This window comes from Triturus cristatus, chromosome 5_2, assembly GCF_964204655.1.
Source record: "Triturus cristatus chromosome 5_2, aTriCri1.1, whole genome shotgun sequence".
In the NCBI taxonomy this organism is placed as follows: domain Eukaryota; kingdom Metazoa; phylum Chordata; class Amphibia; order Caudata; family Salamandridae; genus Triturus; species Triturus cristatus.
In genome coordinates this window covers 1,068,571,534-1,068,583,239 of record NC_140588.1, presented here as the reverse complement: position 1 = coordinate 1,068,583,239, position 11,706 = coordinate 1,068,571,534, and the positions used below count along the sequence as shown (strand labels likewise).

Here is an 11,706-nt window from a genome sequence, read left to right as displayed (position 1 = left end):
GATTACCTTGCTTCCTTGATGTCTGCACTACAATCTTGCCGTTCACAGGTAGCTGCAGCCTTTCCCGACAACACCGAGGTGAAGCCCCATGAAGTGGTTCCCGGAGACTTTGTATTCATAAGAAATTTCGACAGGAGGAGTCCGTTGGAGCCTCGCTGGCAAACGCCAAGATTAGTACTCCTGACCACGAGGACAGCAGTGAAGGTCGAGGGTCGCAAGGGTTGGCTACACTCGAGCCATATCAAGAAATTTCATGGACTACCTTCTGATTTGAACTCTCAGCCTTGCCTTCCCCCACAGACTGACTCAAAACTCCCCCTGGTTGAAAAAACTGAATCACAAGAATACAAACTGAAACTAAGGTCTAGCAAGTCAGACAATTTGATTGTTTAAGTCCTCTCCTAGGTGAATCGGTTAAATTAGTCTCTGACATGTATCCTCTAGACCGAATTAGAGAGAGAAATAGACAGAAACAGCTCAAGAAACATGCATACTGTAAATCACTTCGTAGTCACTGTGTAGTGACATTATTGATTATGTTTTTTCTAAGTCTTTTGATTATTGCTGCAAGTATACTGTTGCACATGTATTATCCTATTTTCAAGCGTGCTCATTCTGCCTACAATGTTACTGCCGAACATTCTTTTAGCGAACTACCTTCACATGAGTTGCCCTATAGATTTGCGCTGCGCAACAACACATTCATTAGTATGTTACATCATTCCCATCAGACCAGCAATGCTACAAATTGTTGGATATGTGGCCGACTCCCTCCCTATCAGAAATACAAAGGAAGTTCTGCCCCTCTTTCCGTACCCGTTCACACACAATGGCTCCTGTGGAGCATGGTTTAGTTTGATTAATTCTTTAGATTCAAATACTGTAGTTTACCAGAGCAACTGGGTATGGGGAAACCTGAACTTAGTTTTGCTTAAAGCCTGTTACCCTAACAAGGAGGGACTTCCCAAAAAGACAGGAACTGACCTAGAAAATGAAGTATATGGATTAGCTAATTTTACACTTAACCTCATGATTCTGAATGTTGAATCCGAAGCTGCACCAGTCTTGCCCGCTATGTCAGTATTTCCAGTTAAAGGTGAATTATGTGTAAGAAAGAATGGTTCAGTACACATGGGTCATAGTAAATGTACCACTGTGATCGAATTCAGTGATCAAGGCAAGTCTACATTTAGAGCTTCCCGTCATTCCTACTTCATATGTGGTCATACCGCATATATACGTTTACCTCTAGATTGGGATGGTACCTGTTACATTGCATTCCTTCTGCCACCTGTTTTCCTAGCCCCTCCTGACTACCACAGAAATACCCATTTAGTACACAATAGACCCCAGAGAGATCTCCCGATTGTCGACTACACTGAAACGGCATGGGAGCAATACACAGATTTCAATAAAGGTTTCTTTCCCTACATAGGTGTTGTCACTAATAGTAAACTGATACGTAGATTAACCAGAACCCTTGAAGCAGTAGTGAATGAAACTACTTCCGCCCTAGGCAACTTAACAGAGGAGCAGTCTGCGATGCGGATTGTTGTTCTTCAAAATCGTCTTGTCCTTGACGTCATCCTAGCCGATAGGGGCGGAGCCTGTAGGGTCATCGGATCGAGTTGCTGTGTTTTCATTCCAGAAAACGCGCCATCAGTATACAAAGCCATAACTCGTCTTCATAAGATTGTAAGCCAGATACACCAGAATCCAGGCACCTGGACTTGGTCCGGTTGGCTCTGGAGCGTGTTGTCAGCCTGGGGATGGAGGATCTTATCCTTCCTAGGTATTGGCCTTCTCATAATATTCAGTTGTTGCCTGTGTCTACAATGTGGACCAGCGATTTGTGGCCTGTGTGCCACATCATGTATTCCACGTTCAAGTTCTCATTCGAAATCCCGGAAGAAGAAAGAAGAGCAAATGATGTTACATGAACAGATTGATGGATTCCTGAGGATCGATATTTCATGAAGGGTCCGTAGGGGACAAGGAGGGAATGAGGAAATATGAATTTTTATGGTCAATTGTGTCCCCTATCTTAGACCCCAACGGCTCCATGTACATGCTACAAGTACATGTATGTTCCCTCCACTTCAAGCTATGAAGACGCAAATACCATTGTGTCCAACGTTAACATGTCCTCTTTCCGTTCCTAAGTATGCTTGGCCACCGACTTTATATGGTGCACTTTTCACGTTTTACAGCTCAGGCAAGTAGGCCCTGAATTCTGCCATCAAGCCTTTTCCTGCTTCTGCCTCTGAATGCTCCAGCCTGGACCTGTATCTGTATCCATGACCTTTGTCTTACTTCCTGCGCGGCTAACGGTGCCTGGCCCGGCCTGTTGCCTGCCAAGACTGTATTCAGCCTTCAAGTTATCTGCTCCGCTCCTCGAGAAATGCATTCCTGTCTAGTAGTTTAGGTAAACATCCTTCCAGCTGCAGAGCAAAGGGCCCGGCCTCACTGTCTCCGTGCAAGTAATTCATAGCTTTCGTTACCATGGTAGGCCCATGCCCCCTCGCATCTCATGTAGACACTTAGACGCTTGTACACGCACTAGCAGTCAGTATAGAATAGACTCTGTCCGAGAGACCTTCCCTTCCAGATAATATAGTTCCTTAAACACAAGATATTAGATACGATTTGGGATTAGGTTGTTCTGACATCCCAGACTTCTGTCTCCTCATGTAGGGCTAAATGTCAAGTCCCCTTCACCCTCTAGTTACACGTCAATCACACGTCATGCGGCTGCGCGCGCATCTCTGCCATGTATTTCTGCTGACATTGCAGGATTCTCTTATGGATCCACCCACCTGTGACATCCTCTTAATGACGTTTCTAGTATACGCCTTTATGCACGCCTATTGTAACGCCTTTTTTATTACGTATGTGTATTCTTATCTTTCCTATCAGCTGTTACGCCTCCTGCATCTGTCTTTACTGTAATGCATTTACTATATATATAATAACCTGTCAATAATGTATTGCCGATCCCTTCCTGAACCTTCGTGGTGACGGAACCCGATTGCCTGGTTCGAACCAATTCCTTTGTAAGGAATAAATTCCCTTTTATAACCTCAAATACCACGGATTCTGCCTCTTATTTTTACTGAGTTATTCTTATTTAATTTTACCGCATAAATTAAGTCTAGGTAATTTAAATTTACCACACTTTGACGTGGTTTCTTCAGGGTCCACTAGAAGTGTCCTTTTTCTTTAAAACTGCGACTTACCCATTGACCGAATTTGAGCCAGTGGTCGTGTTATTACTTTGCACACGGCCTCCGTGGGGTTCCTGGTTACTTACCTCAGGTGGTTCCCTGGCACTTCTACATCTTCTGGGTATAGTCTTTTAGTATATGGTTTGGTCACCCCCTGCCAACCACTGTATTCGTGCTACTTACCTGTTTCTATTGAAAAGTATTGTGTGCATTGTCTATATCTCGGGTTAGGAGATATCTATGAGTGTCTTATAATAAATACCTATTTTTATAAATGCACTGTGGGGTTCTTTTTCACTTAATCTATACCAATAAGATTATGTTCTGGTAAAACAAGCTGCTTAACACTCCTCCTGGGCTAAGACTGAAGGCTGCTCTCCACAGGTACCAATTGAAGAGCTTTCTAAGGTTGTCTAAGGCCACTAAAATCACCATACGGGTTGTCTGAATTGATGCAGGGTGCCCACTTAAATAGTGTGCATCATATACCAAGCCAGCTTCTCACAAAAACCCAGCGCCATAAAGGCCTTGTGAGGAATTAAGCTTTGGTCCCGCAGCTGCAAAATCGACATCCACACCCGAAGGCGAAAAAAATACAATCTAACAAAGGAGCCAAGCAACATGTGCAATGTGTACACCGGAGGAGGAGTCACTGTACCACGTGACTCAAAGACTTCTTTGAAAAAAAACAAATTGTAATCGTCCAAGCCAAATACTAGATGGCAGGATAATGCTAATTGTATGCATCTATGGTCAACATATGCTACAAAGATAAGAATTATTTGAAGTCAACATACAAAGGTTGTATGTGCAGTGTTTCTATCTCATCCACAGTGCCCCAATAAAATGGGCACATTCAAAAGATGTATTTTATAAATAACATACACGTATTCTCAAACTGTAAAAAATATTATTTAAGAAATAAGATGTCAGACTTGTGTGGAACTTTTATAAGAATATGGTCTTTGAAAACGTTTTATTCAAAATGAGAATTTAAAATTAATCGGTGCAAATCAACATTACAGGGTAAGTTATTTATATCAACAATACATTTTCAAATGCAACAAGTGCAGTGGTATATGAAAAGTGCACTGTGAATAAATACACCTACAAAGAAAAATATGCTATGCTGATTTTTATTGCGAGAACCCCTGGGACCTTACAGTCAGAGAACAATCTTTTGCTATTTAGGGTTGCAATAGCTGTCAGCATACTCTTTGAATTGTTACCTTTAAAAAAATTGCATTAGAAATTAAGGGAAGCCATGCTCTTGGACTTGAAAAGGAATATTATGTGCAGTCTTTAAGATAAACGTTCTGTAGGTAAAGCTATTCATTTTTCATAGATATCAGCAAAGATCCAATGATGGAGAACATGTTCACGGTGGGGGCAGAGAGGCACACAAGTTTAATGAAAGTGAGGGTAATGGGCTGAAATAATAAGGTACTGGAGGAAAAACAAAATTTACTGGGTAGAATAATGGGGAGTAAGTAGTAGGGACCACCTGTACTGTGATAACAGGAAAAGGCACAGGGGGGTCAGCGGGTGACTGGGTACTAGTAGATTGTTGTAAACCAATGAGTAAGCTTACTGTGGGGTGAAGCAGGACAGAAACTATGCGTGCGATCGCACTAATCGCAGGCAGCCAGAGCAGCGAGACGCGCTGTTCCCTTCGTCCCTGATCAATGAACTGGGCCTGAATATAACTATCAATTCCGGGAGCGAGTCAAACGTTTAATTAAACACAGCTGCCCCGGTAACTCTAAATCACGAACACTTTGACAGTCTCATGAGCGATTCAGTTATGCTCTAAAAACCGAGCGAAATTGTCCACCCGCAGCCGCTAATTGATTTCCTCTGCCAGCAATTCGCCTCACAGAATATTGTACCAATTCAGCTTGCTCACCACATATGTCCTGATGATGATCTCGAACTGAGATCGAAACGCCGTTGACCCCTTACAACATAAACTCTTCCTATTGCAAAAAAGTTTTTGGAAGAGTTTTCTGCAATTGTTGTCAATGCGATGCCGTAATTTTAAACTGCACTATCACTTTGCACGTCACGCTTCTTTCACTTACTGTGTGAGCACCTGAATAATACTATTGTGGAAATAAATGTTTCACATGAACTGTGTCTTGTCCAGATGTACAATGTTTTTGCTCCCTTAAAGAAAATTAATTTTCAACTCTCTAGTCATAGTGCTCTCCCTTTATAATTGGACCTTTTCTTGGCCACATTAGAACCATTGTTCCTCTAAACGCATGTTACATGTCAGCGACACGAAAAAAGTTTCCGATTCATTCTGCTTTACTCTGATCTTTATTGGTTTGTTCTCTCACCTCCATTTCCCACATCTCTTTGATTTTCTTCCACTTGGCCCCCACATTGCATCTCATGCCCCATTTGCTTTCTATGGTGAAATCTGAATTATTTTACAGGGTATACATTTAAAACTCTGCAAAGTGATTTTTGGCCCAACACATCATAGGCTGTGAAAAACTTAGAAATCCCATACATGTAATAAAATAAGTCATAACTGTATTTAAGTAGTATTTTGTATATAAAAAGTATATGCGCCTCACTGAAAAATAAGTCTGCTCATGGGCAGTCTGTTCTTTATTAATATTCTTAAGACACAATTGTTGTGGCTCTATTCTATTATAACTAAAGCTTTTAAGGAGGAATTTGCTATGGCGCCCAGTAACTTTTGTGGCTGTCCACAGTTTGGTGACAGCTGGATTTTAGTGTTGTAGCCAAATGGGCTTTTCTTTCAGCGACAGGAAGAAAATTAACACACAGGGTTTAGTGATTCTTTTACTCGAGAAACCCAGGTGGGTGGAAAAATAAAATGTTTTTGTTAACTACTTTGTCGCAGGAAAGGAGGCAAACTGCACTTAAAGGAGGGTGACTGTGAAGAAGGATGAGCATTTGTCAAAGGACACTACTATCTTTGATTTAAGACCTGTCAATTTACAAAGTAAAGCAGATAAAATACAATTGCTCCCTTATTGAACCACTCACGCACACATATCAGTATTCAATTAATGCTGTGATGTAAAAGAGGTCACAACTGTTTGATAATCTAAAGAAACTTGGATATAGAGGAAAGAAGTATTGTAAAGAGATTGATTATCTAGAAGCAGACCACAGCATATGAAACAAATGACACCATCACCCAACCCCAAAAATAAAAGCCATGTTTATTTGGTGAAATCGGTTTATTTTGTGATACACGGTTGTGTTCATACAGTAAATATTCATATTAATATTCACATTTACTTGGCTAACAGCTAAAGGGAACAGCAGAATTGGGGTCAGACACTCAATATTTGACACGTCCAAAGAGTATTCAGTGTAAAGTAAGTTTCATTCACTATTTTTTTACCAATATTTTCGTTATTTTGTTTGAAAGAACCAGTGATTTAATGAACAATACAACAGACGGTCCTAGGGCACATGTTCCAGTGAGGGGAGAGTGGAGACTGCTTTACTGTATACAAAGACACACTGACATAACATCAGGTTCCACTTACTGTGGAGCATGTACAAGAGACAAAGTAAAAGCTCTTGCAGTAGAAAACAAGTGAGGCCTTCGAACGAGGGCATTGCTGGAACAGTTTTTCTAGCCCTCCATCCAATGCTTTATATTTATGAGTGGAACAGAGGGCTAATATGTTGTTCATTTAGATAACGCTAGCGTTAAAGGACCACAAAGCAATTCCGCATTCAGCTAACAATTACTTTGGAATATCCATGGAGATGCGGGTGGTGCATGCTACCTTTAAAGGCAAACGTTGAGAGGTATCTGACTGAAGAACAAAACAAAATAGCGTGTAGGGAAATACAAAAGGCCTGAAAAACCATCAACCTCTAACACCAAGCACATATACAACAAGCAAACCTCTCCACATTAAAGGGTGGCAGCAAGGGTTCGGGATTCACAGGCTTGGAAAGAGTCAACAAAGATGTGGCTTGTGCATTCCCTCTCAGAAAGGTCACTGGTGGTTTCCAGACATTATGTTGTAATGGGAAATGTATTCTCCCCATTAGGAACAGAATTGCCACATCATGATTTCACGCTATTTCTTTGGGTCTTCTTGCCACATCTGCTTACGCAGCAAATATTGATAATTCAACAACTTACTCACAGAGAAATCTTACCACATGCTGCAGCAAGAAAGGACGTGTACACAAAAATGCAATTTAAGACAGATGTTTGGTTTAAATGTTTGCTTGGCTGTGCTGGACATCTTACAGAGACTAAGAATAAGCGGACCTTGCCTTCACAGCACTATAGGGTGTTGGAAGAGTGAATGCTCATTTCATAATTAAGGTCCTTGACTTTCCAAACAAAGAGCTATAGAGGTGGCAATGGTTGCGCGTGACCAGTTGAATCCATGGTTTCCTTTGGTGAACAAGACATAAGTCATATTTATCACGGTGGATCAAGGGACAGGATTGATGGGCTTTGTTCTCCCGTCACTGTGGCCAAGGGATGGAGGCTCCATTGGCAATGACAGACACTCCTGCGTAAGTAACTCTTTGACTGAATTAATGAAGCCAAGCCAGGACATACGATTCATAAAATTACCCATCAAGATACTATTAAAACATTAAGATCTCTCAAAGTCACTGTGTCCAACTTTCACTTGAGCAAGCAAACTAATTACTGTTGGCTCCACATTAATCCAGGGTAAAGGATCGTGAAACTGGTAGGAGAAAAGGAACCTAAGTTGGTAAATGTAAGTATCTGTGTAATAATTCAGTTTTTGAGTAAAAAATACATAGAACCAAGTGCAAATAACCAGATTTAACAGGAAGGTGCAGTTTAAACGTTAAGAGGCAGAAAGATATCTTGTCAACAAAACACACATGTAATGGGGCCATGGTCCAGGATCTGCTGTGGTAAAGCACCCAGTGAAGCCTTAGAATACAGTATTAAACTTGTGCAACCCTTTCATTTCCACCCGGCCACCCCCAAAACACATTTTTGGGGTAGGGTGACAAGCCCTGCACTTCAAGGAATGTCAGTGCTGGAAACTTAACGCATGATCTTAGAACTTGCTAAAGGAATGCCATAGTTTTATTACCAACACTAAAGACAAAAACAATAAAATCAAATCAAACCCAAGACAAACCCCTAGGTTTCAAAGCGTAGGGAACAGAAATAAAAATGCTTTCGGCATCATAGCAGCTTTCTGGTACACTCACAAAGAACCCAAAGTAATGAATGGTACAAGTCTCTGCACACACTTTCAAACTTTGGAACATTGGCAGAGTTGTGGCACGGTTGTGCGCCCAAAGTGCAATAAATTAAAACTATACATACAAATCTCACTCTGCAATCTTAAGGACTATACCATGCAGTTGGAATAGATGAAACCAGACATTTTACACCTGGCATTTCTCCCCCACAAGGATACTGCATCCACAGACTTATTTATAAGATATATGTAGAATTTTCAATATTTTTCTATTCTTGGAATTGGTTATTCAGCCCACGAAGAGTAGTTCTCTTTCCTGGCCAGTGATAGTGGTGCTCTCGGGTGGAACTTGGCCATTGGGGAAGGCATCGCAGAGAATGCTTTGCAGATTAACAAGAGCAGCCGCTCTCGGTTACTGGTTCTTCAGGCGGCTTTTCTAGTTTTATATCAATCACTGGAAGATTAAAGTTAAAGAAAAGCACTGCAAAGCCATGGAATATTGCAAATGAAGCACAGGAGTTGGATCTCTAACCACATGCAGGTAATGACGTGAGCAAGGATACATGAGCGCCACTCTAGTGGTGAACCACAGAAGGGACCTCCTGTTACATGCCAACCTTCGGGTGTGATAAAGGAAAGAAAAGATGCTTACCCATAATCATGGTTCTCGTTCAAGGACATTTTATTTCAATTCTGAAACGGAATATATACGTGTCACGTGCTGGATTCTAAAACACATTTATGTTCCAATCATATTTTATTGCTTTTGAAAGTTACAAGGCACTGGCGGGCATTCCCACCAGAAAGGAAAAACAATGACAAGAACAGTAGGATGTTTCCATGAGCCATTCTATCAAATACCTCAATTCAATCGCGCATGTTCGGTACCCCTAGTCCACCCTGTTGGGGTTTCACCTACAAATTTTTATGAAGCCTCGGATTCTTCCTCTCCAAGCTGAAGCCAACACAAGGTGCCTGCAGCTCGGTTAATTCTTGGTTTCCGAGTGTAAGTGAGAGATTTTAAGACACCAATGATTTTAGGGAGGATACTCATTTTAAAAGGATGTAATTCCACTTAACCAAGAGGGAGCATGTGTGCACCATGACATCATTAGAGAGTTAGTAGTTTTATAAATGAATTTTAAATTACTCCTGGCACATTCATAAGGGTTAGGTGTGAGATAAATTCCCAGGTAAGCCCCAAGGGGTACAAATGGAAACAGGTATCTTTCAGTAGAAGGTCAGTCGGGATTTGCCCACCTGAAAGCACAAGGCACACAGATAGGGTTAGATTTAATTTTGAGCCCTGCCACCGAGTGGCATTCATCTAGCAATTCCTTAAGTTCTTGTAGGGAGCGCTGAGGTGTTGTGAGCAAGAGCAAAATGTCATCAGTGAAGGCAGAAACTTTGCAAGTGGCGCCTCTAAACAGCATACCCTGAATTGCCTCAGATTGTCAGATCTTTTGAAACAAAGCCTCTAGATATAGGGCAAAGAGAAGGGGAGATAAGGAGCAGCCCTGCCGTGTGCCTCCATTTATTGCTATGCTAGGCATGCACCAACCCTTAATCTGCACTCGGACACATGGTGATGTATAGAACATAGTCAAACAATGAATGCGTGTCATTTCTGTTGATCCACCAATACCACAATGATGTCAAAGGAATCTTACGATGTCAAAAAAGGCATCCTTTATAGGACGCGCAGGCTCTCACGCGCCAAAGTGGCATGCTTGAATATCGGGCTGGGCGTGACCTCCACAGTCCATGGGAGTGGGTATGAGAATGTGCGACAGTTCTCCGGGAACTCGTTTATCTGAGAAAACAATTGGTTGATCAACGGAATGGCATATCTTAATTGTTTATGACTGGTCAGTGTGGAGAAGATGTGTGCCGGACCGCCCAATTTCCTCTCCATCCCCCTCATGCATTTGTGGATCTATTTAACGCATTTTCCTAACTGCAGAAGAGACCTCCTTAACCTGTCCTACAAAGCGTTACCCTCAACAAGTCCCAGTCCACCCTGTTGAATGCTTTTCAGCATCTCTGTGTAGCGATATTGATCAGATGGAAAGCACATTTAGTGTTATCAGAAGTGATGCGCGCTAGTATAAACCCAACTTGATCTGTTTGTATCAAGCAAAGCAGCACAGTCTCCATACGGTTTGCCAAGATCTTCGTGCAGATCAATGTTCAGTAAGTAGATTGGTCTGTGCGATGAACACTTGAGGTTTTTAATTGGTTTTAGGATTACTGCAATAGAAGACTCAGACTTTTCTTGAGATGTTTACCACAGGGGTGAGAAGGTGTTGTAGAGGGCGCATAACACTGGCGCTGGTGTTAGAAGCGTTTGTAGAATGAATCAGTGTAGCCATTGGGGCCCGAGATTCCCCCAGAATAAGATGTTCAGTTACCATAAGATCTTCAGCTACCGTGATGGGTTTGTCTAGAGTTTGGTCCTCCAAGTGTTGGGGAGCAGGGGGGGGGGGGGGGGGGGGGGGAGAGGGGGAGAGAGACCATGTGTCGGTAATTCGGTGCCAGTGGTGAGTCCATGTGAGTGCTTATACACAAGGATTCATAGAAGGCAATGAAGGCCGATTTTTTCGCTTCCGCAGACATCTGAATAGTCCGAGTTGTCTTTAATTTCTGCTGTTACCTGCTCTGTTCTGTTCCCCCTCATTTTATCAGCGAGTAGTGAACCTGCTTTATTCCCCCTTCACAATATCAAGCCCCAGTTTGTGCAAGAACGTAGTTCGCCTTTTCGTACTCCAATGTGCGCACCTGGTCTCTTACAGTGTGGTGTGGCTCACATGCATTCTCCAATTTAGATGAGACTCTTTAAGTTGACATCTGTTAACGCTCGAATGTGTTCTATGTGTGAGAGGCACTGGTGCCCTGCAATCGGTACAGTTAGTTTCAGGGTAGCACTTGTAGAACAGAATGTCATTGTTTTCTTTTCATGCTCGCATGGAGACGCTTTAGCTGGACGAAACCAAACGTTTTATTATACAGCTTCCCTGCGAAGGCTCTTTGAGAGAAGCATGTCCATGCTGGGAAATATCATGGAACCGCTGCTGACTGTGACTGAGATGCAGGCTTGCGGACTACGACCTCCATTCTGCTAAGGGAGAGGAACAATGCACTGAGACCGGCTTCTTGACGCCTAAGAACAAGGTATGAGGGGGTTAGGCTATCCCAACTGATCAGGCAGAATAATGCTAGCGCTATGCTCTCTCGGTATAGTTCAGGCACAGATAGGAGTGAGTAGGGAAACATTG

At 42.2% G+C, this 11,706-nt stretch overlaps 1 protein-coding gene across 2 annotated transcripts in view; it reads right to left on the bottom strand.

Moving 5' to 3' along the window:
• Positions 1 to 6,381: 6,381 nt before the first annotated feature.
• The window catches only part of RAB41 (RAB41, member RAS oncogene family), a 586,928-nt gene continuing 581,603 nt past the window's right edge, over positions 6,382 to 11,706 (bottom strand). For both annotated transcript variants that reach the window (XM_085608359.1, XM_085608360.1), the window contains exon 8: positions 6,382 to 8,885. In XM_085608359.1, the coding sequence (XP_085464485.1) occupies positions 8,821 to 8,885 (65 nt within the window). In that variant the 3' untranslated portion in view covers positions 6,382 to 8,820. The remainder of the gene's footprint in view (positions 8,886 to 11,706) is intronic.